This window comes from Tribolium castaneum, chromosome 1 (genome assembly GCF_031307605.1).
Source record: "Tribolium castaneum strain GA2 chromosome 1, icTriCast1.1, whole genome shotgun sequence".
NCBI classification, from domain to species: Eukaryota; Metazoa; Arthropoda; class Insecta; order Coleoptera; family Tenebrionidae; genus Tribolium; species Tribolium castaneum.
In genome coordinates this window covers 8,774,677-8,797,649 of record NC_087394.1, presented here as the reverse complement: position 1 = coordinate 8,797,649, position 22,973 = coordinate 8,774,677, and the positions used below count along the sequence as shown (strand labels likewise).

Below are 22,973 nucleotides of genomic sequence, written 5' to 3'. Positions count from 1 at the left end.
GTCCTTGACGCTATTCAGCATAACTCAGTAATGAACCCTAACAACAATCTTTTGGATCTTGTATTTTCTTCCAGTGAGATGAACCTAAACGTCACTAAGTGTGACTTTCCATTAGTGTTCGAAGATTTCCATCATCCTTCAATATCTATCTCTCTACAAGTAACAAAAAACCTAAATTATCCTTCTTTTCCTTGTAACAATAGCTTAGTCTATAACTTTCACAAAGCTAATTTTCCTTTATTATATAATGCATTTTGTGATATCAACTGGTCTTTTCTAAATGACTTTTCCAATGTCAATGAAGCTATTGAGTCATTTTACTCGGTTATCTATCAACTATTTGATTTGTATGTTCCGAAAAAACGTAGACAAAAGTCTAGTTATCCGATATGGTTTACTCCTGAAATTAAATACAATCTTAAGACCAAAAGGTACTTTAGGAAAAAATGGCTACAAAGTAATAGAAATATTATGTTTTATTATAACGAATTTAAACGATTACGTAGTCTAACTAAGAAACAAATCTCGATTGCTTATCAATCTTATGTCAGCCATATGGAAACAAATATAAATTCCAATTCTTCCGACATCTGGAAATTTTTAAATCAAAAGAGAGGTTGTTCTCGTATACCAGGAAGAATTTTTACTGAAGATAAATCTTCTGACTTTGCTGATCCTCAAAGTATTGTTAATGGCTTTGCTCATTTTTTTTCTTCGGCTGCACTCATAAATATGGAGGAAAATTTACTCTTTCCTGAAACATGTAACTGGGGTTTAAATTTCCAGTTTTCTTCAATATCTTTGGATCAAACTGTTTCTATTATGAAAAAGCTTTCAAACAAATTTACTGCCGGTGATGACCTGATTCCTTCTTTTATTGTTCGTGATTGTAGCGATGTTTTCGCTCAGCCGTTAACAAGGATATTCAATCTTGCAATTAATACATCTACTTTTCCCGAATTATGGAAGCGAGCTAGGGTATGTCCAGTTTTCAAAAAAGGGGACAATGCTATTATTTGTAACTATCGACAGATTTCTATACTTTCTAATTTTGCTAAAGTCTTTGAGCAGTGTTTGTATCAGGATATCTATTATAGCGTAAAAAATTTCATCTCTCCGGATCAACATGGCTTCGTTAAGGGGCGCTCAACGGTTACGAATCTCGCGCTTATTACACAGTACATTGCAACCAACTTGGATTCTGGTCGTCAGGTAGATGTGATATACACCGATTTTACTAAAGCCTTTGATTCAGTTAGTCATGATATCCTGCTTCATAAGTTAACTTTCTTCGGCTTTTCTTCTTCTTCCCTTCTCCTCCTTCAATCATACCTATCAAATAGAGTTTCCTATGTTTCCTTTAATGGTTTTTCTTCTTTCAATTACTGTGTGAAATCTGGAGTCCCTCAAGGATCAAATTTGGGGCCACTTTTATTTATTCTGTTTATTAATGATTTGTTACTGTCTTTATCCTGTCCTGTTCTTGCGTATGCGGATGATTTAAAAATATTTAATTCTATCACAAATCAAAATGATGCTGACTTGTTACAACTGAACTTAAGTAAAATTGCAGACTGGTGTAACAAATATAAATTACATTTAAATATTAGTAAATGTTGCACAGTTTCTTTCTCTCGATGTCGTTCTCCTTTTCCATCTTCATATTCTATTAACAATTTTGCCCTTGAAAAAAAGGATGCCATTAAAGATCTCGGTATAACTTTTGACTCAGCTATGACATTCATTATCCATGTCGGAAATGTTCGTAATTCCGCCTTCAAGTCGTTAGGTTTTGTTATGCGTATGGGTAAATATTTTTCTGATGTTGTACTGTTAAAAAATCTCTATTATGCTTTTGTCTTAAGTAAAATTGAATACGCATGTCTAATATGGTTTCCAATTTATATCTCTCACTCTATACTCCTAGACTCAATCCACCGCAGATTTTTGAAATTTTTGTCGTTTAAACTGGATGGAACTTATCCAGAAGTGGGCACCAGCCAAGACGAGCTGCTTGCAAGACATAACATAGTTGCACTTAACATTAGAAGAGAGCACATTTGTCTCAATTTTTTAGATAAATTACTCAGCAATAGGATCGACTGCTCTAACTTATTGGCTCAGATTCCGTTCAATGTCCCACGCATATGTTCAAGATATGAAATTATGTTCCGGCTCCCAACACCTAGAACTAACATTTTGCGTCGTTCACCACTCTTCATAATATGCAGTCTGGCCAATCATAAATGGGATTAAATTAGATTAAGTCTATTATTTGTATTATTACATTTTAAATTTATATTAATTTTCGTTATTTTTAGTGTAAGAATACCTGCATCTATAATTTCTTATTTTTTGTAACAATATTTATTTTTGTCCTGTAACTGATAACCTCGTTGGACAATAAAGATTATTATTATTATTATTATTATTATTATTATTATTATTATTAAATTATTTTTCGTTCTGTACACAGAGGTCAATAATTCAGGGGTTCTTAAATTATGTAGATTAATGCGTCATTAGTTTTTTCAAGATTACCTAAAACAATAAAAAAAATGTTTGTGGATTTTAAGGCGAGAACCCTCTAATAAATAAAATTTATTTGTACGCTATAAACGGCTATGTTGTTGTTATTTAATGTTTGAGAGTGTTTGTAAGAAAAATTTTGATTAAAATGAAGCAATTAAAAAACAGTTAAAAAAAATATTAACTAAAGGGAGAAATGAAATAAATTTATCCATTTCATAGACTAAAGACTGAACCAAAAGTAACGCACAAAATTCATATCTTTGTTATGAGTTATTTTTCAAAAAAATCCTCAAGCAAGTCGATTTAATTTTTTTAATGCTAAAGAATTGGATATTTTTTGTTACAAGGTATATTGGTATATTGGCCATTATACCGCCAGCTATTTTTTCTTTCAAATAAATTAGCCAAGATTCTTAGCTAGCTGTAAACTATAGCCGCTATTTTCATTAAAACTGGGTAATCAGCTAATTTAGAAACTAGCCAAATTCACACATTACCCGTAAAACATGCATAAAATAATAATTGCAGTAATGATTTTTATTATTAGTTTTTTATGTTAGGTAGCAATTTTGAAACGAGATTGGAATTCTAAAACTAAAACTTCATTTTTAAAAACAATCACACTCATTGTTTCTGAAGGTAGACATCACCTAAACCTTGATTTCACACTTTTGTCTGTTTTATAAAATGAGAAAATTATATTTTTTCCATTGGAATACGATTTCATGATTTAAAGCTTAAAAAAGTGAGTAAAATAATACCCAAAGTAGACCTAGAAAAAAACTCTAGATCAATGTAATTTTCTTGGGATTCTTTTATTTTTGTTACCAAATTTTTTTACTACTTTAAATAAAAAATAATACACGTATTATTTATTGCATGCGTGTCGTATTCATATGTTGGACTTAAATACTTGTATTATCAGAAAGATTTGTTTTGAGAAAGTTTAACATTCGTGTCCATATTAGAAAATTCCCCACTCAGCAGGACATGCTGTGGGTAATTCGAGGAAAGTTGAAACCACTTATTTACTACCTGCTACCTACGGTTTATTGATTCTTTGAACCCTTTGCTAATCTTTATTACCACAAATGCAAATAACTAAACCTTGAATTTTCGCTATGCAGTTTCTTGTAAAGTACAAAATTTTAGTGTTAGTCATTTTTTCATTGTTGTTTGTAATAATTTACTATTGCTGTCTGCTAATAACTGGTGCTAAAGTGTGGTTAATTTGTTTATTTTCAGAATCAATAGTGTGTTGCTAATCTTACATAAGCACAAACTGAGTAAGTTACTCAAAACAAAAGAAAAAGGATATTTAAGTTGCACGTAGACACACAGGATCTCTAATGTTTGTCACTTTGTTGAAAAAGTAAAACATCCAAGAAATATAATATCAAGGTATAGGTAAAGTTGAACTCTCTTGAAAAGTCAATGATAAAGTTGACAGTGTTCTCTCTAGGAAGCATCGATCACTAAACTACAAGACCTACATGTCTTTAAATCAAAATCAAAGGTCTCCCAGATTCAAAAATCATGTCTAAAAACAGTGTCGTGTGTCCCAAAACAATGGCATTCTTCTTGATGGTGAAAATCTAAAGCGGTAATTGAATTGAGTTTAAAGCTCCGATAAGAAAAAATTGTTTGAGACCTATTGCACCAGATATAATTCTTTCAAGGTTACATCTTTGACCTGACCTGACCGTTCTCATCAAGTATGTTATTTTTTAATTTATTTAGCGGAAATAAATTAAATAAATAAAAAAATAACAAACTAAAAAAATTATTAAACTTTGTTTGAAAAAATCTGTATTTATTTTTATGTCCAGCTGAAAGAATGGTTTATTTTATTCTTTAAGTTTAAACTATTCGCAAGTCTGAATCACCCTGTATACTAAATGCAAAAGATTATTTATTTTAAGCAGAAACACCAAATATTGGATAATGAACAGAAAATGTTAAAGGAAAATGTAGCCAGTATGTGTTATAAAAATAAGAATATACGAGTTCAATTTTTTAGTTACTTCCAAAAAGGTTTATTTCACTTCAGACTCAATTATGTTCTTTTCGCATAAAAAAATCATGTCATTGTAACAATGAAAAAATAACTAACACCAGAGTTTTCATATTTGACAATAAATTACAAATACCCAACCCCAAGTGATTCGAATTCATGGTAGTAAAGATAACCATGCAGAGTTCAAAGAAATGATAAACCTTAACTAGTAGGGGGTAGGATTTAATACAAAGTAACTTTCATCGACATACAGCAGTCCTGCTGAGTCAGGAATTTTTTAAATTGTGGTTGAGGAAGATTGCGAAATATAGTGACAATGACACTTTAATTTTAGCGATAAAAAACTTTGCTATAAAGTATTTTTTTGGTATAAATTGGAACTTGTGTGCAGACATTGGATTCAACATTTCATAAATGTAATAATTATGTAATTCCACAATTATTTCTGTAACTAGGATTGCTTGTAAGGCCTGAATTTTTAGACACGACTCCATTTAGAAAAAATGAAATTCAATTCTATAGAAAAAGAGATTTTGAAATATCTTCCTTTGTACTCATAGTTGCTGGTAATTCTGAAGACGGAATTTCCAAATCAACCCTAAACTTTTGGTAGTGGTGGGACAAATAGGCTTTAAATGACTAATATTTTTATTTTCTATTTTACGTTAACAACACCACCGCTAACATTTTTTAATTCATACTTTGAATTTTGCTATTTTTACTAAAATTTTTAAAACAAACCGAGATAAAAACGGAATACTAGTATTGTGCCTCCAGGTTCGTAAAACAATTAAGACTTAAGCCGGTGATTTAAACCTTCTATCTCAGGTAGTCTCCATATCTTGAGTCACTACCCAAAAAGCTTTATTCCACTGTAGACGTGATCCGATCAGTATGAAAACTTCCAGTTTTTGTGCGTTTTTTCTGAGTGCTTTTTTTACAACTGCGACACAAGGTCGAATTCAGATTAGTGAGTATTTTTTATTAAAGTATCATTGAAAAAAAAACAACAAATAAATATTTTTAGATTCTTGTCGCAGTTCCCGAGGTGGCACTTGCATAGACGTTTGGAAATGTCCATATTACGTAAATTTGCTAAATTCAAAGCCACGTCCTCCGACTCTCATTCCAAAAATGAAACAAAATCTTTGCGGCTTCGTGAATCGTGAGACCCCGAAAGTTTGTTGTAGACAGTTAGACCGTGGTGTGGTTTCTGGTGGAGATTTTATAACTAGTCATGAAAATTTCCATTTGCTGCCTGTTGATAGTTGTGGACCCATTTCCCATAGCACGCGAATAACTGAAGGAGGACGGACAAGTCCACGAGAGTTTCCCTGGATGGCGTTAATTGCGTACAAAACAGGCAAGTATTTACAAGGACTTGACCAGAAAATTGAGCTCATCTGCAATTTTTTATAGGAGATTCCGCTGAAGATGGGGATTTTAAGTGTGGTGGCAGTTTAATTAACGAGAGATATGTCCTGACTGCTGCACACTGCCTGGATGAAACTTCTGTGTAAGTCACAAAAAAATCAAGGGTACAGTTATCGAAAATACAATTACCAAAAATAACTAAAAAATCTTATGTTTTGATAAGCAGTAACTGGTACACTGCGAAAACTATTTTTAATTTAAAAAATGTTTTAAAGGAGAAATTTTTGGCCCAGGATTTCTTGAAACGGTAAGGGTTCAGATATAAAGAAATATGACTTATCGAAGTTCGACTGTTCGAGTTATCGAAGGTTCGGCTTTCGACTTACTAAATTTTGACTTTAAATTTAAAAAAAGGCAAATTTCACATTTGTTAAGTAACACTCTCATACAATAGAGATTTGAGCAGTTCCTATAATTCAACAGAAGAAAAACACCAAATAATATTAAAAAGTTGCCACTGGCACTTGTTATATCTCCATCTATCAACGCCTTCATTTCACAAAGGAATGAAACGAAAAATCACGTTTTAAATGTTAAACTAAGGGCCTATTTTGTTTAGAAAATCAAGAATTTTTAGGCTTAAAAAAAATAGAAACTAATGAGAATATGTACATTTTTAAGATGTAGATTGTTTGATTGTTATAAGAGCGATTTTTTTAAGTTAATTAAAGAATGTACACATTTAAGTTAATTGAGATTTGAGCAGTTCCTAAAATTCCACAGAAGAAAATAACAAGAAATGTCTGCTTTAATACCAAAAACTGCTAAAAATTTGCTATTGCCACTTCTCAACGCTTAAATTTCAGAAAGAAATGAAACTAAGCAAAATCTTTGAAATGTTCTATTAAATTATTATTTTTTAGTATTAGAAAGAAAAATAAAATAATATTATAATAGCAATTTTTTTCAATTAATTAAAAATCGCACACCAAGCTCTGTGTCTGTATGCATCTATTCTTATATTCGCCTGTTAAGATAATTTTTTTTGATACAGGTATTTTAAAACCTTTATAACAACCTTATCTTTGAAATTTTAATAATTGCGGAATATACAGTATGATGCAGTCACCTTAGGAATTAAATTTAGATTAAAGTGAATTTGTTCCTTGTAAAAAACTAAATTTGAATTGACTAAAATACTTCTCCATAATAGAGCTCCTTCGTAATTCCTAGTTTCAGAAAGTCACTGGATACAGAGCTGGACCTTATATGGTAAAAAATGATTCATTTTTATGATATTGCATGAATGAAAGGACCTTGCCTACGCTCTGTATAAACTTTAATGTTGCGTATAGATTTAAATATTTTACCAACAACTTTTAATATTTTATTTTATATATATTTTTAAAAGCATTTGAATTAATTTTGTAAGCTTATCCTTATATTTATTAACACTCTGAATCTAAAGAGGCCCTCACATTTAATTTCACTTCCATATTTTTATTGATAGATAATTAATTGTTTAAAAAATTGTAACTAAAAGCAAATGCTTTCTTCAGGTAAAAGTTACCACCCGAGTTGTACAATGCATGGTTAGAAAAACTTTTTATCGTTGTATTTTTCAAAAATTGAAGAATTGTTTGTATTACCTATTACAAGTTGAACATTTTGCTATTAGAGTTATTTTTTATTTTGTTCTAATTTGCTAAAGGACTTGGAGCATTTTAAACAAAGCTAATTATCTTCCATGTCACACAGAGTTGTAGAATGCACGATCGGAAAGTGGGCAGTTTTAAATCTCGTTGCTTTTAATTTTTTGTTTTTTTTTTCCTTTTTGCCAACGAACTTTGTAGATCTTAAACGAAATTAAAAAAATGAAATAAAAAAAAACATCATTTTTGGCCTAAATAGTTAATTTCTTCCACGTTTAATTAAACAAAGCTACAAAGTCATTTGACCAAGAGCAGCCAAATCTTAAGTTTGTTTGAAAAAAATTTGACTGTTCGACAAAAAAAGATAATTCTTAATAAAAAAAAGTGTTTCAATGCTGGATAAAGGCAAAGTAATGTAATTCTGGACTCGTTGATTCTTCGGTTCAAACGTAGATTAGATGCTTGAAAAATTTCTACATTTTCGATTTGATTTAATCACATATTGACAAAATCGCTTTAAAAATTGCATTTATAGACGAAAAATGTGTGAAAAAATTCACTGGCATAATTCAAATAATAATAAAGCCATTTTTGATCCAGTTTAGTAAATTTCTGGCATAAAAAGTGTCTACACGGTCAAAAAAGCAACAATAACACTTACTTTCAATCGAATTTCTGCGAATCGAATTGAAGGGAACAGAGGAACAACGACCTCAGTCCATAGATGGAAAAATCGATATTCAGAAATTCATAATTTTTGAAAATGGCAATTTTAGACATTTTTTTGTACGTTTTTAACAACGAACACAGTAAATTTTAAACAAAATTAAAGATGTTCCATTGAAAAAGGATTTATTTATTTTATTTATTTTGTTTGCTATTTTCTATTTCTATTTAGTATTTTTCCCACAGATTGGGAATTCGATTGGGCGAATACGACATTCAGACAGAAAAGGATTGTGACCCCAGGGGCCAAAATTGTGAACCTCCTGTACAAGATATCCTAATCGACAAAATAATAATACACAATGGGTATAATCCCTCAACTTATTCGCACGATATAGGGTTGATTAGACTCGCAACTCCTGCTAATCTCAACTTAGGTTGGTGTATAACATCCTACTTTCTAAAATTCTTATTTTTTTTTTATTTAAATTTTTAGACAATGTAAAGCCAATTTGCTTGCCCTACGGAACTCTCCTAAACGTCAATCTTGTAGGAAAATTTTTAACCGTGACCGGTTGGGGAGTTACAGAAACAGGTTAGTGTTTTTCCAATACACAAAACTGCACAATATTATTTTTGCACAATAATTATTTAATTAACAGGTCATAAAAGTATGGTCCTAAACAAGGCTTCAATTCCCATCGTGCCTTTGAAAGAGTGTAAGAAACTCTATGGTAAATTTAAGCCAATTTCAAAAGGACAAATTTGTGCCGGGGGTTACAAAGGACGAGATTCCTGTTCCGGTGATAGTGGAGGTCCTTTACAGTATATCACTTCTGTGGGAAACACCCAACGCTATGTTCAGGATGGTATAGTGTCCTATGGACCATCGCAATGTGGGATTGATGGTCGGCCAGCGATTTACACCGACATAAAAGAATATATGTCATGGATTTTGGACAATATTGAGCCATAGTGTAAATATATACGTATTTATTTATCAAAAACTGTCTTAAAAATGTGATATTGTACTGTGTTTCCTTATATTCAGAGTAGACTAGTTCCCGTATGAAAAACATTAACGATTATTTGTTATTAATAAAGTACAGCACCAAATGTAAAAATTTGCTGTTTTAGTTCAAATCCAATTGTACCTGAGCAAATATAGCTATTAAATTTTCATAAATGTTCTTTTCTTAATAACAACTAGTACCAGTAGGTGAAGGTTTTTATGGCATGTACGTTATTTGTAATTATAAAATAATAAAACAAAAACTGTTTTACTTAACAATAAAAAAGATAGTGTCCAATTAATATGGCCTTTAAATGTTGTAAAATGAATTATTTTTTTTACAACAGTCATTGATACTAACCTCCTACAGTAATACAAATTAATTCAGTTTAAAGTTATTCGTTCACACGCTTGTTGCCCTAAGTATTGTTCACCCTTAATAATATGGTCTTGCTGGCTTCAGGAAAAAATACTTCTCTATAATCTTGTTCTTTACACTTTCCTTGTATTTTGAGTAAATGTTCAAATGTTTTAATATATTTTTCCATAAATTTTTCGTATAATCTTTCTCTCTTTCTATTGGGAAGTTAATACTTTATATCCTTATATATTTTTGTTTGCCTTGTTCTTAGCGTTATTTAAATACAATCACTTTTTTCACTGCTCTTAAAACTTACACAGGCTAGTTACAACTGCGCCATCTGTTGATGCTAATCGAACTAACGCGAAAAAAGACGTTTTATTTGTACCTAGTGTTGCATCCTAGTATTAAAGTGTCCGTGGTTTAGTCATAGATATGAACTGTAAATTTTTACAATGACAATTCTTAAAAAAATCACAAAGGATCATAAGTACATGTTTCAAAAATAAAATTGTCTACTTTACTCATTTATTTAACGATGGGCTGAAAATATTGTAGAGAAAAATATTTATGAACAGAGAATTTTACTAGATATTCCTTTCGGAAAGTTTAATATTTCGGTTTTAGCAATGAATTGAATGTAACGATATATTGATGTTATCAGTATTATATCTATTAAAAAAAATATTAAATGCACCTTATTTTTTGGTGCGCACATTATTGGGACAAAAGGAAAAATAAAAAACCAAAAATTATTGCTCCAAAGTATGTATTACCAATCGCATAAAAATCACAATACTTTTGTTACCATAAGCCATAAACAATACTATAAAAACCACAACAAAAAAATCACAGCAAAGTAAGGTGATTTTAAATGCAAATAGTTCACTCAAAGCACAACCGTAACAAAAATCACAAATCACACTTAAATTCTTCTTATTAGTTTGACTTGTTTCAGTTCTTTGTACTTTAAAAACAAAGAAAATTTAACTTTCTATTTCTTTTCCAGAATTTCAGCCACAAGTAGCATAACCATAGTTCCAAGTACGTAAAGTCCTCCTGGCAGTGTTGTTAGCATATTGTCATCTTAAACATCAAATTACTTAATAGCACCATAAACTGTGAACACGACATCAACCTATATGTTTTAAGCTTTTCATGCACATATCACTAAACATTTTTTATAGTTTCCCGTTCATTCCTGTGTGTCATATAGGTTGATGAGAAGCTTTAAACAATTATTCCAAACATGCCTCTAACATAAACAGGCCACTAATGAAATGAAACATTCTTTCAATTTGGACAAACACAAATGAATGTTAGGTTGAAACAATTAACTTTCTAACCTAAAACGAAACAATAAAATACCTGTAATAGAGGCATCAACATCTGATAATTCTGTTAACAAAAAATCGACTAGAATAAATACTTGTACCAAATAAATACAACTTTTTGTCAACGGATATGTTATTCCCATAATGCTTTCACCCTTACAATTATTTATATGAAATTAGTGGTAAACCTATACGTTGACAAACTATGAAAGTAAGGAAACAAATAGCTACCTTCAAAACTATTGTCTTCTTCCTCATCCTGTGCCCACCCTAAACTTCGATTAATTGCCATTTTCCACCGTGCATATTTTATATCCCGTTCTAAAACATAATTCTTAACGAAAAAATAATCAAAATTTGTAACACTGACGATTGTCAGAAATTGACGGTAAGAATGTATCGCTTGGCACAGGTTGTATATTATCCAAATCCCACACTTCAACCCCTTTTGCATTTCCAGCTGCGATAGCTGCCCCTAAACAAGTAGTTTCAGCCATAGTAGGCCGCACTAAAACAACCCAGTAATTAAAATGTTGTGATTAATTTTTCAGCTTTGTTACCCACAGGAATTCCACAATAATCAGCTTGCATTTGCATTAAAAAATCATTAGCTGTCATACCACCGTCTACTAGAAGTTTAGATAAAGAGTAACCACAGTCTAACGCCATTGCTTCTAAAATATCCCTTACTTGGTAACAGACTGCTTCTAAAGCAGCTTTGACTAAATGTTCTGGCTTTGTTTCCTCAGTCAGACCACATATAACACTACAAATGTTTTTAGTGATTATTTGGTTATTTTTTTTTGACTATTTGGGATTAACCTTCTAGCATCTTTACGCCAATAAGGTGCATAAAGACCAGAGAACGCTGGCACAAAATAAACTTCACCCACTTCGTCAGCAGATGCGGCAATGTCTCCAGAGTCTTTCGAGTCTTTCAAAATCATTAAATTGTCCTGAAGCCATTTTATCGAAATGCCTTAAATAAATTCTCTTTTTAAAAAAATGCAATTAACTAAACATTTATTTTATTAGAAATAACCATAAATTTTGGCCAACAATTCGGACGAAAAGTGTGATTCTATGAAAATTCAGTTTCATTTTCTATAATAAAGTGCCAACGGTGCAAAAACTGCTTATGTCCATAAAACAAACAAAACAAAAATTGATATATTACATCAAAAAAAAAAATATGTTGGTATTTTTGTTATCTATGTTACTGCTCTGTTACTGTATAAATTACACTTTATTAATTTCCATTTTTGAATATATTTTTTAGAAATCTGATATGATTATATTATAATCAATTTTTCTATTTAAAAAGCATGAAATAAAATGTTTCTTTAATTTTATATAAAATTACATAATTGTTAAAGTCAGGACAATAGACGAAACAATATATGGTGGAACATAAGAAAAGTAACATGAATAACAAGATGATGATGTTATTTAACGTAATTCTGGCTTCCAGATCCTTTACTTATTATTACATTCATGGACGTTTCAGTATAAAACATACCATCATCAGCTACTTTTTACAAAAACATTAAAACACTAAATTTAATTTGTCTTATATCTAGAAAAATGCAATTTGTACTTTTATAATAGCTGATGAGATAATGTTTTATGCCGAAACGCCGAAATAAAAAAACTAGGAAACGAAGTAGTCATAGAAAATCAGCACTGCATGAAATTATCATAATATGGTTGTGAACTCAACCCTATTGAGCTATTAATATAGACGCATGCTTTTAAATTAATAATGTCAAAAAATTATTTCAAAAATGTGTGGCTCCTATATCACAGCCAAAAATTGCAGAAAATAAATTTTCAAACAATAAAAAAATGTTACAACAGTTGAATTGATTAAAGTGAAAACATTCATTATTATTATTATTATTAGATTATTATTATTATCAATAAAAAACTGTTTCATATTTTTTATGTTAATATTAAGGAAATCAGTGAATGAAAGAAGAGTTTATATTCAAAAGAGTAACATTTTCAGCAAAATGCTTGGTCCCTAAGTGCCTATGTAAACAATTTATTACAATAGAAAAGTGTCATGACTCCAATAGCATGTTTATAAAAAAAGTTCTTACAAATAAATGGAATTTAAGTATAAATGTTCGATTTCCACTCATTCAGATATATCTATTTTTTTAATTTGTGAGTAGTTTTGAGATTATATTGGCATGATTTTTAACTCATGTCGTGACTTGTAGCCTACGTTTTTCATTATTAATAAAAAAATTTGAAAAAAATATTCGTATATCTATATCGCCATACTATAACAACATTCAAGGTACGTTTGTGTTTACAAATTAAAAAAAAGGTATTTTTTTCAGTAATTGTTTTTATGTGTAAAAAATCATGTTGTACCATGATTGTAAAACCTTGATGTGTATCCTCACTTTCAAGTTCAAGTAAAATATTTGTAATGAATATAATGGTCTTATAGCTGTATACAAAAATCTAATAATGATCTCAAATACTTTACACCATTTTTTATTAATGTGAATTTTTGCAGAATTTTCCAACAGTTTCTTATTATGAAAAATAATTTATTAAGATCCCTGCACAAAAGAATATATCTTATGTCATTCTAACACAATCGATGTTTAAGCAATTTTGTGAAAATATAGAACGCTAGGCCCAAAATTAAATAAAAATTAAAAATCCAAACATACGAAATTTGAGAGCCAATGTTAATTTTTTTAAAGTATTATTCCAAAAAATTCCAACAATTGTATATTAAGTACAGAAGTAGATAAAACTTTATAATATTTGTATCCCAATGAATTTACACGTTATGAATAACATAACTCGTCTTCGGCTCCTTAAGCTATTTCTCCATCGCTTATCGTATATAACGATACCGCAAATAACTATTTTGAAAACAATCAAAACGTTCTTCACAAAAGATATTGGCCTTAAGACATACTATTGATAAAATTATATATATCGAAAACTTATTTACTGAAAGACTTTTAGACAATCTTATAATAGCTGAATGACTGAAATTATTAAATTTTTATCATTTAAGAGTGCCATAACAGTGCTATCTATTATTGGTCACATCTATATATTACTATACTTTTGACGTATCATTGTCATTTTGATGTCTCAAAAATATTTTTGTTCATTTTTAGTAGAAATCGTCCGTCAGTCCAAAAAGTTAAGTCTCGCGTAATAACTATACATGATTCAATTTATTAACACACTCAGCTCAGCTTCGTGTGTCAAATTAATTTCACCCTGTAAAGGTTAAGACATTGCATAAAAGTCTATACTTCAATGCAAAGCAGCATACGCTTTGCAAAAGATTTCTGTTCAGCGGCCTTAAACTTTAAAATTAAATTGGCAAAATTCGGTGTTGCCAACTTAATTTCAAAGTCACAAGTTACATTGACTGATTTGAAAGCGTGTCATAAACACACCTGCAATAGCAATTGATCCTTCCAAGGCATAAACAGTTGGTTTATCAGGGCCTAATTTATAACCAACTGTTGTTAAAAGACCATGGTTTGACTGAACCATCTAGAAAAAAACAAGTAATGAAGTCTCTTGTCCAAAAAATAAAAAATATATATTACCGTAGTTCCGGTATTATACAAGAGAAAACAGCCAGTGCCATATGTATTTTTGGCTTGACCTTGGTGAAAACACATTTGGCCAACTAAAGCCGCCTGTTGATCACCCAACACCTGCGAAAACATTTATAAATAATTTAATACTTACTGAAATATATACAAAAATTACCCCCGAAATTGGAATTCCAGCCAACACTGTAACATCAGTTATGTAGCCATATATCTCAGAAGAACTTCGAATTTCAGGCAAAATGTGCATCGGAATGTCAAAAACTTTACATAAATAAGAATCCCATTTAAGTGTTTCTATATTCATCAACATTGTTCTTGAAGCATTGGTAACATCAGTTATATGTAGGCCACCTTTTACACCACCTGTTAGATTCTAATTGTAAAGCTATTTAATAAATAATCGGAATAAAACTGATAAAACTCACCCAAATCAACCAAGTGTCAACCGTTCCAAAAAGACATCTTTTCTCCTCCATTGCTTTCTTAACCCCATCAACGTTATCCATCAACCACTTGATTTTTAAAGCACTAAAGTATGTGCTGATAGGGAGACCACACATACTTTGTAAAAAATTCTTATTTCTCTTTCCATTTAACAAAATACTGTCTACTGTGCTTGAAGTTCGCATATCCATCCATACTTTAATTCAAACAGTGTTTGAAGGGAACACATGATTTAAATTCTATGTTTACCTAAAGCGTTATATAATGGTTTGCCAGTTGTGCGGTCCCAAAGAATTGTGGTCTCTCTTTGGTTGGTAATACCCGTAGCCACTATATCCTCATAATTAATATTAAGTTTCTTTAAGTTATCACAAGTTACATTGATGGTCTCTATCACAGAATTCAAAATCTGCATAGGATCTTGCTCAAACCATCCCTCCTTTGGAGTAATGTGTGGGATTTTAACCTGGTGATAGGTCAATACCTCTGCTGTTTTGGAAGCAAAGACCTACCAAACCATCGAATCAACCTGTACAGTAATATACAAATTCTTACCAAAAACCTTGTGCTTGAAGTTCCTTCATCTATTGATCCGATTAGTGGGCCATATTTTTCTCTTGTATCAGACATGACTTTCGTAATATCCTCACAGTTTTAACATTATATGCAAAATTATTCGTTGGTATTACAATAGTCGAAGAATTTTAATTTTAAATTGTGGTTATTTATTTGCCGCACTTGCTTTCGCATCACATCTGACATTGGAAATTTTACGCAGTGTTGCTGCTGCCAACTGTAAAACGGGAAGCTCCTAGCGACAAAAAGTAGAGGGCGCCCAAAAAAATTAAAATGGCCACGGATTTTATGAGTTATAAGAAACTCTATGCGCAATTGTACTGTCTACTTAATATAAAATAAGTGGTTATAATGTAAATGGATCGTTTATTTTATAAAAAAAAACTAAATTTTGGCTATCCATAAAACAACAAAATGTAAATAAATCATCTTAAACCATAAATTTTCATTGTTTGCAAAAACCTATACCTATTTTTAAGTGTTTTGGTCAATGTAAAAATGATATAAAAGAGCTAATTTATTACAATTCGGACGCACTAATACCACAAGACACAAACTCAAATGATGGTTTTTCGAGAGATTCACTAACATCAGTTTCTGGTAAGAATGCTTCCAAAAACTCTGTCTGACAGTCAAATTTGTGAGGCAAAACTCCATTCTTCAACGTCATTTTTCCCCCAACTAAGCTATATTTGACATAGTTTTCTACATCCGCTTTTATCTGTAAAAAGAAAATGCGAAATATATAAGAATTTGCGACACCAATGTCAAGAAAATTGTTTTTTCTCTATGCATGCAATTTTTTCTTCAACATGTTATAATAAAAAAAAAATTTTGTTGATAACATTTTAAGCCTTTTTTTTAATATCTGAATCCTAGATTGTAAACACTATTTTAAAATATGTTTCCTATAGCAACGTCTTTTTAATTCCAACACTTATGCGAAAACGCTTAAGGTTTTCGGGTGTCATGCAACTCGCATAAGCTCGTTGCATAACGACAGCCTTCGAACTTTAAGCTTGTGTTTTAGCACTCATATTATTAATAACTATTGCCATTTTATAGTTTGAACATACACAGAGAAAAATAACAGATGGAAGATCAAATTACGACACTACTTACATCGAAGTGGTCTTCACAACAGTGTAGCGATGTTTTAGAAGAGAGTTGATTATCGTTTCTTTTCATCGCTATACACCATTCTTTTCTTAGTTTTTTATCTCTTGGTACAGGAAAGAAATACTTATCAGGTGTGGTACTTGTCGTGTTTTTACAAGTAGGAACAAGACAATATTTATATGAAGGTGTCATAGCAACAGAAAATAATAAACTAATAAATGGTCTAACTTGTTTGAATTCAAGTAATGAAATGACTTTGTTTCGTCACGTCAGTGAGAGTGTAGAAAACAAAAAAAAAAAACAATAAGGGTATTCCACGTTTTGTACAATGTTCAAAATGTCCGGCAGTAACTCAATGGTAGGTGGTAGAGAAAGATAAAATATTTAAAACTTAATAACTGCATTAATGTTTGAACCAGTGGTGCACTTTATGTATTTCAAATTTGTGGGTAACACTTTCGGAAAAACGTGTTTCTTTTTCTTCAACCACCACCCACCAACAACAGTAATTAACACGTAATAGTCACACCTAACACAAATAATTTAAACAACCGTTCAAAGAAAAAGGAGCAAAATTCTTCGACAGCCTGAAAAAGACAGAACCGAGGAGACGCCTATGGTATCATCTGGTTCAAGAAACTGTTTTCGACTTGCGCGCATTACACATTTTTAAGCGGGAAATTCAGAACAAATTCGTAATGCAATAAATACTCGTAATAAAATAATAAATATAATAAAAATATTATAAACGTACAAGGAGAAACCTGTTTGCCTATTTAATTTATGCCGATGCCTTCATTATTATCTGTCTGTAAGTTAAATAGTCAAATATAAAAACTTAAGAAAAGTTACCTATTTTCTGATTTTTTTTTCTATTTTGTTGTGACCAATATAATTAATTCGCGCCGTTACCGAAAAACAAAAAATCAATATTATTTAACTTGCACTGACACAGTTTATTATTTATTATTTTTGAAAAACCTATTCACTTCTGAACAATTCTCTTTAGACAGCTGTAATTGTCCACAAAATTGTCAACGCAAGTACACCCTTAATAAAATTAAAAACTGAACATCTAGAAAAATATAGAGATATAGAAAAAAAGTTAGTTACATTTTGTGGCAATTTTCTCCCAATGTTTATATACATTATTTTATCTTAAAATTTTTCTGGAAAATAGTTTAATTTTTAATTTTTTTATTTCGCTGAACATCACATGACACAATTAGTAGTATTAATACTATGTTCAATTTTAAAAAGTCCATGTTAAAAAGTCACTGTATATTTATTAATAATTATTACCAAATTAAGATTTTTTTCAAATGTTCTCGTAAACTATTATAAGATTTTGCTCTCCCTAAGAACCGTAAATTGTAACATTTACGTCGCGACTATTTTTCTGTCTATAAATTTGTTTAATACGGAATTTAAGTTTTCAGTTTTATTATTATTAATATTATTAAGCTGTGTTACAATACTTTGTTCTAAAAACATTTAATTTCTGCAAAATATTATGCATATTCATCGTGTTATCCGAAGACTTAGTAGATGGATCATTTTTTAAAACAGTTATTATTTATGTTTATTTTTTATTTGTTATACTTAAGTATTTATTAGTTTGTTACTGATTTTTCACTAAGAGGGCTCACATTATCGATTTTTTTTTACAAAACACTCATAAATTTGTTATATTTAGCGGTTTGACACTATAAAGCATATAAAATATCTTCGATTGCTTACAAACTTTTACTGATTATTATTATTTAATATTTTCTCTTAGGGGATTTAAAGGCTAAAGCATTTAACTCATTTTCATTACAATAAGAATTCAAAATTTTTTGTTAAAAATATAAAATATTTATTTAGATTTTTATAACATCAGTTATGCCATTCATTTTCCCTTGAATGAATTAAGAGTTGCACTAATAAGTTTAGCGATACTGATTTTGTTAAATGTGCCTCAAATAACTCATTCAAAGAAAAAGTTAAAGGATTATTAAAAATGTAACCTGTTTTATTTCTGTACAATTAATTGTATACATGTATATTTAATGTCGTTAATTAATAATCAAATCAAATCAAGATGTTGTCATTGTTTTCTTTCACAAAAAATATTCTCTTTCACGTAGTGAAAACACATACAATGTGTTCAAAAATGATTGTTCATCAAGTCGACTATGGAATGTGCCGCTTCGTTCAAATGACTATTGTAGTCTGAGTATTGTCTTTTTTTTTGAATTAGTTTTTTACTCACTTTTTTGCATTTTTCGGCAAAGTTGTTTCAGCGCCAAATTTTGAGCCAAGAAACTCATAATTTGTGATCCATTTCATTCAAAAAATGCAAATGCTTTGTTGCAAAATTCTACTGAAATGGGAATTAAGTGATTTTTGAAAAGCCATTTTTTAACACATTGTATTAACAATTTTTGAGTTATTTGGGATTAAATTTACACTTCCCAACAGATGAATTAATTTTAATTCGATGTTGTCCTTAATAAGCACAATAGTTTAAAAAACTCATTTGTAAGAATTACTATTTTAAGGAGCTTTGGATAAAATGTAAAACTTTATAATAAACATTGAAACGTTCATTACAAAATAAACTAACAGAACAAATTCGTTTTTAAAAATAAGTTGAACTATGAAAGTTAAATAAATTATCACTGTTTATTCAACAAAATGTTAGACATTTAAAATGTTAAACAGCGTTCTGAGGAGGAAAAAACAACTTTTTCTAACTGTTTAGACGTTTTAGGCACACTTTTATATACAATCTATAAAGCAAACACGGGGAAGTTTATAATTTGTTTCCACCTCTGAATCTCTAATAATAATAATTTTGAACGAATAAACAAGTTTGGAACATTTTTTTTAACTTTGGAAGAAAATTAATAAACATTACGAGATTCAACTTTAACCAAAACCATCGTGAATGGCTTATAATTAGCATTTTATTTTTGCTACACGAAAATAACCACAGTTAGGTATTTTTAGAAATCATTCTGTTTTTGGATACAGACTTGAAATACGGCAAACGAAAAAAAATATGTTTTGAAAGTTCCTACACTTCAGAAACACAAGACATGCAATTAAAAATTTGTCTGCATTCCTGCAATGTTTTTTTAATTTTTTAAACAGTTCAAGTGTTCCTTTGTTGCACTTGCCCAGCATCCCGGCAGATGTCCCTGGTCGCTTTCATCTCATTTCTAATGTGGCTGCCAAGTTATCACACAACGGAGGGAAAATCGATAAAACATCTCTGTCTCCGTCTTGTAAATTTAAATGTATATACCTATCTCGTAGAAAATTTGGCTAACGCACATACGTCGAGATGGGTTGTACCAAGATATTTTTACGTCTCTCTGCCTAATGATCGCAATTTTAAAATTAAAGTCACCGCCAACGAGTATACACCGTAACGCAAGTGTGTGCGTAGTGTTGACAGTGAAAGAATAACATACAATTAAAGCGGAAACACAATATTTTTAAAATGTGGTGTATTCGTATGGCGTAATGTTCACCCAAGGTACCTATTTTTCAATTCGATCGAAAATCTCGGTGTCAACTGATTTGTTGTGTTTTTCCCACCTTTCGGATAAAAACAATTTTGTTATTAATTGATTTGGTTGGTGTCAGTGATTCTGGAATTTTTCCAAAAAAAATCGACGATAATCCGAAATTTGAACTGAAGTAAGCTCCGGTTTCAGGTGTTTGAACGGCTCAACCCGGAATGGCTTTGTTGAAAAGCAAGGTAAAAGGATGTAGAGACCCAAAAATGATGGCTGTTAATAGTAGAATGCTCTTTACGTTACTATTTTTACTCCAAAACAGAGCAAATGGTTGCAAGAGTTTAGTAGACTCGAACTCGAACATCGAATCTAAAGAATTGTCACACTTAGATTCAAGCCAGATTTCACAAAACAAATTAGATTTTAGCGTAACTAAAAATGGTGCTGGAACAATAAGAAAGCAAGGCACTGACTTAGATTTAAAATCAATCAAACGTCCAAACTTTAGCAATATAGAACAAATAAAAGACATATTTGAAGATTCTCATTACGAATCCAGCCATCGCTACAAGAGAAAAGCTCCAGAGCGGAGTCTTTCCAACCTTTTCAAACGACTCAATGAGGAACTGAAGAAGGATGACCTTATGGCCGCTGACGCCAATCCTAGGTTAGAACCCAACTACACTGGAACACCAAAGAAGATGAACGATGATTCGCGCTTTGGTGGCATTAACACCGAGCAGCTGTACAACAAGAAGAACGACAAAATTCGCCAGTTGCATCTGCAGCACAACGAGGAAAAGCTCAAAATCGTGGAACCGGCTCTGGACACCGACTGCGAGTTTGAGACGGAATGCACTTGGACCTGGAGGAAGGACATCGCCAATGGGTTTTTTGTGACTTCGGGGGACAAACTGGCCATGAACGAGACAGGACCTAAGGTGGACGCGAGCTCAAACGCCCTTGGTAAGTCTTACTGTTTTTAGCAGGATATCCTGCAAATATTTAAATCGTTTAAAATAATCTCGCTTGAATTTAAACTGTTTACATCGGAATGATTGATCATTTATTCAACTCCAATAATAATGTAAAATAACTAAAATATACTGAAACGTACTACGTGTGAAACAACGTCTCGTAAACAAACACGAGAAGGGTTATTACTTTTGATTAGAGACGATGATAAGTGATTGCATTACGCAATTCAAAATAAATTTGTGAGGTAATTTTATGTGGTTTATTGGTGGATGGCCGCTTCCATTTTCTATTTTAATTCATGTCAGTACGTTGAGCGTTCGCAATTTATTTTAATCAAAGTTGTATCACTTACTTATCATTTAACTTCAAACAGTTTATAAAGTTAGTGATCAAAGACTACGTAATTTAAATTTAATATTATCAAAAACTCCTTAACGAAAACCTTCAAAATCATTAGACTCTAAAGGAAAATATGTTGGATGTCGTTGTGTATACTCTATGTAAACATATGTCTTTGAAATGCTATTAAATAGAAACATTATAAATTAGGAACTTAATTTTGTTTCTATAAATATTTGAGTAGTTCTATTCGAGTTCCAAATTTTAAATAAAGACCTGTCAAAAGCGTTGGGCATAATTTATGTAGTCGTAATAATTTAAAATCATTTAAGACTAGAGTGGTACTTTAATAATAGATACCGTAGCAATAAACTTAAAATCAAATTTAAATTGACACAATAATTGTTCACCTAACTCGTTATACAATGTGTTTTTAAATGATTCTTATCTAGTCGTCTGTGAATTTCCCATGCAAAATCAGAAATGCCGCTTTGTAGAATTAATGACAGGCATTTAGACACCGAATATTACCATTCTCCATTTATTAAGTCTCCAATTCAGTAATAAGCCTCGAAAGTAAAAGTGTTTTCCTGCACAGTGTAAAAATTTTGTTGCATTTTAAGGGAATTTTTAAAATTAATTAACTGATAATTTGTGAATTTCACAACTGACAGTTTTGACATTTATTGACAGAGAATTCAACTGAGCAGAGCGGTACAAATTTTTTTACGTAAACCAATTTCAAAGTTAACTAAATGAGAATCATTTAAAACCACATATAGTTCACCTACAATAAATCTTTTTTTTTGAGTATACATCTTTTCGTTTCAAAAAATTTTTTGAATCACAAAAATTTATATTTTTTCTATATTTCTATATTCTATAAAACGTAAGGTCCGATTGGTTAAAAAAATAATTTTTGTTACTTATTTAAAAAAATTAAACAGTTAGTGACACCGAAAAATCTTTTGCACACAAAAGTAGTATGCGAATTTGGTACTCAATGATAAAAAGGTGCTACTTTTGTGAATATACGACAGAAGTCGAAGTTCTCTGTTTCAGCCTTGGAAAAACTGTGTTAAAGTAAAAATTTCATGGTATAAAAGTATACCCAACTGTAAGAAAGTGTAGCTTTCATGCTCTCTCATTTTTGCTATAAAATGTGTGTGATTTCTTCAAACACGACGAATTTTATTTACTCAATTTTGTTGTATCAGTCTGTGTATCGAACTGATTTATTATTATTAACTACATTATTTTAAATTATCAAACAAATAATACAGTGAAACTACAATTCCTGACTCTTTTATTGTATTTAAAAAGCGACTCATTTTGAGATTTTGTCAAATAATAACAGAACGCACAACAACCAAAAGCACACAAATATAGAAACTTTGATTCCTTCGTTCAGTTTTCCTTTTTAATTTTTAACTTTACCAGATTTTTTTAGTTTTT

General features: G+C 30.5%; 3 protein-coding genes across 7 annotated transcripts in view; 2 read left to right on the top strand and 1 right to left on the bottom strand.

Moving 5' to 3' along the window:
* Window positions 1–4,848: 4,848 nt before the first annotated feature.
* LOC657838 (phenoloxidase-activating factor 3) lies at window positions 4,849–9,537 on the top strand. The gene is made up of 7 exons (XM_008195882.3): window positions 4,849–5,326; window positions 5,378–5,519; window positions 5,577–5,912; window positions 5,969–6,065; window positions 8,488–8,678; window positions 8,738–8,836; window positions 8,904–9,537. The coding sequence occupies exons 2-7, from the start codon at window positions 5,444–5,446 to the stop codon at window positions 9,215–9,217; spliced, it is 1,113 nt and encodes a 370-aa protein (XP_008194104.1). The 5' UTR covers window positions 4,849–5,326; window positions 5,378–5,443; the 3' UTR covers window positions 9,218–9,537.
* An 829-nt stretch (window positions 9,538–10,366) lies between these two features.
* Window positions 10,367–15,878, bottom strand: LOC657756 (glycerol kinase 3). Of its 4 annotated transcripts, XM_008195864.3 has the most exons (12): window positions 15,553–15,878; window positions 15,247–15,505; window positions 14,979–15,193; window positions 14,711–14,926; window positions 14,545–14,655; window positions 14,389–14,488; window positions 11,771–11,927; window positions 11,509–11,714; window positions 11,319–11,456; window positions 11,180–11,269; window positions 10,983–11,012; window positions 10,367–10,700 (listed from the first exon to the last, which is right to left on the bottom strand). In XM_008195864.3, the coding sequence occupies exons 1-12, from the start codon at window positions 15,625–15,627 to the stop codon at window positions 10,609–10,611; spliced, it is 1,689 nt and encodes a 562-aa protein (XP_008194086.1). In that variant the 5' UTR covers window positions 15,628–15,878; the 3' UTR covers window positions 10,367–10,608. The 4 variants fall into 4 exon arrangements, with proteins under 4 accessions (XP_008194086.1, XP_008194091.1, XP_008194094.1 ...); XM_008195869.3 differs by lacking the exon at window positions 10,983–11,012 and having other exon boundaries at window positions 15,553–15,877; XM_064359924.1 differs by lacking the exon at window positions 10,983–11,012 and having other exon boundaries at window positions 10,612–10,960; window positions 15,553–15,877.
* Window positions 15,879–19,989: 4,111 nt separating this feature from the next.
* Alk (Anaplastic lymphoma kinase) overlaps window positions 19,990–22,973 on the top strand; it is a 38,423-nt gene continuing 35,439 nt past the window's right edge. For both annotated transcript variants that reach the window (XM_008195848.3, XM_015978370.2), the window contains exons 1-2: window positions 19,990–20,218; window positions 20,400–21,167. In XM_008195848.3, the coding sequence (XP_008194070.1) occupies window positions 20,423–21,167 (745 nt within the window). In that variant the 5' untranslated portion in view covers window positions 19,990–20,218; window positions 20,400–20,422. The remainder of the gene's footprint in view (window positions 20,219–20,399; window positions 21,168–22,973) is intronic.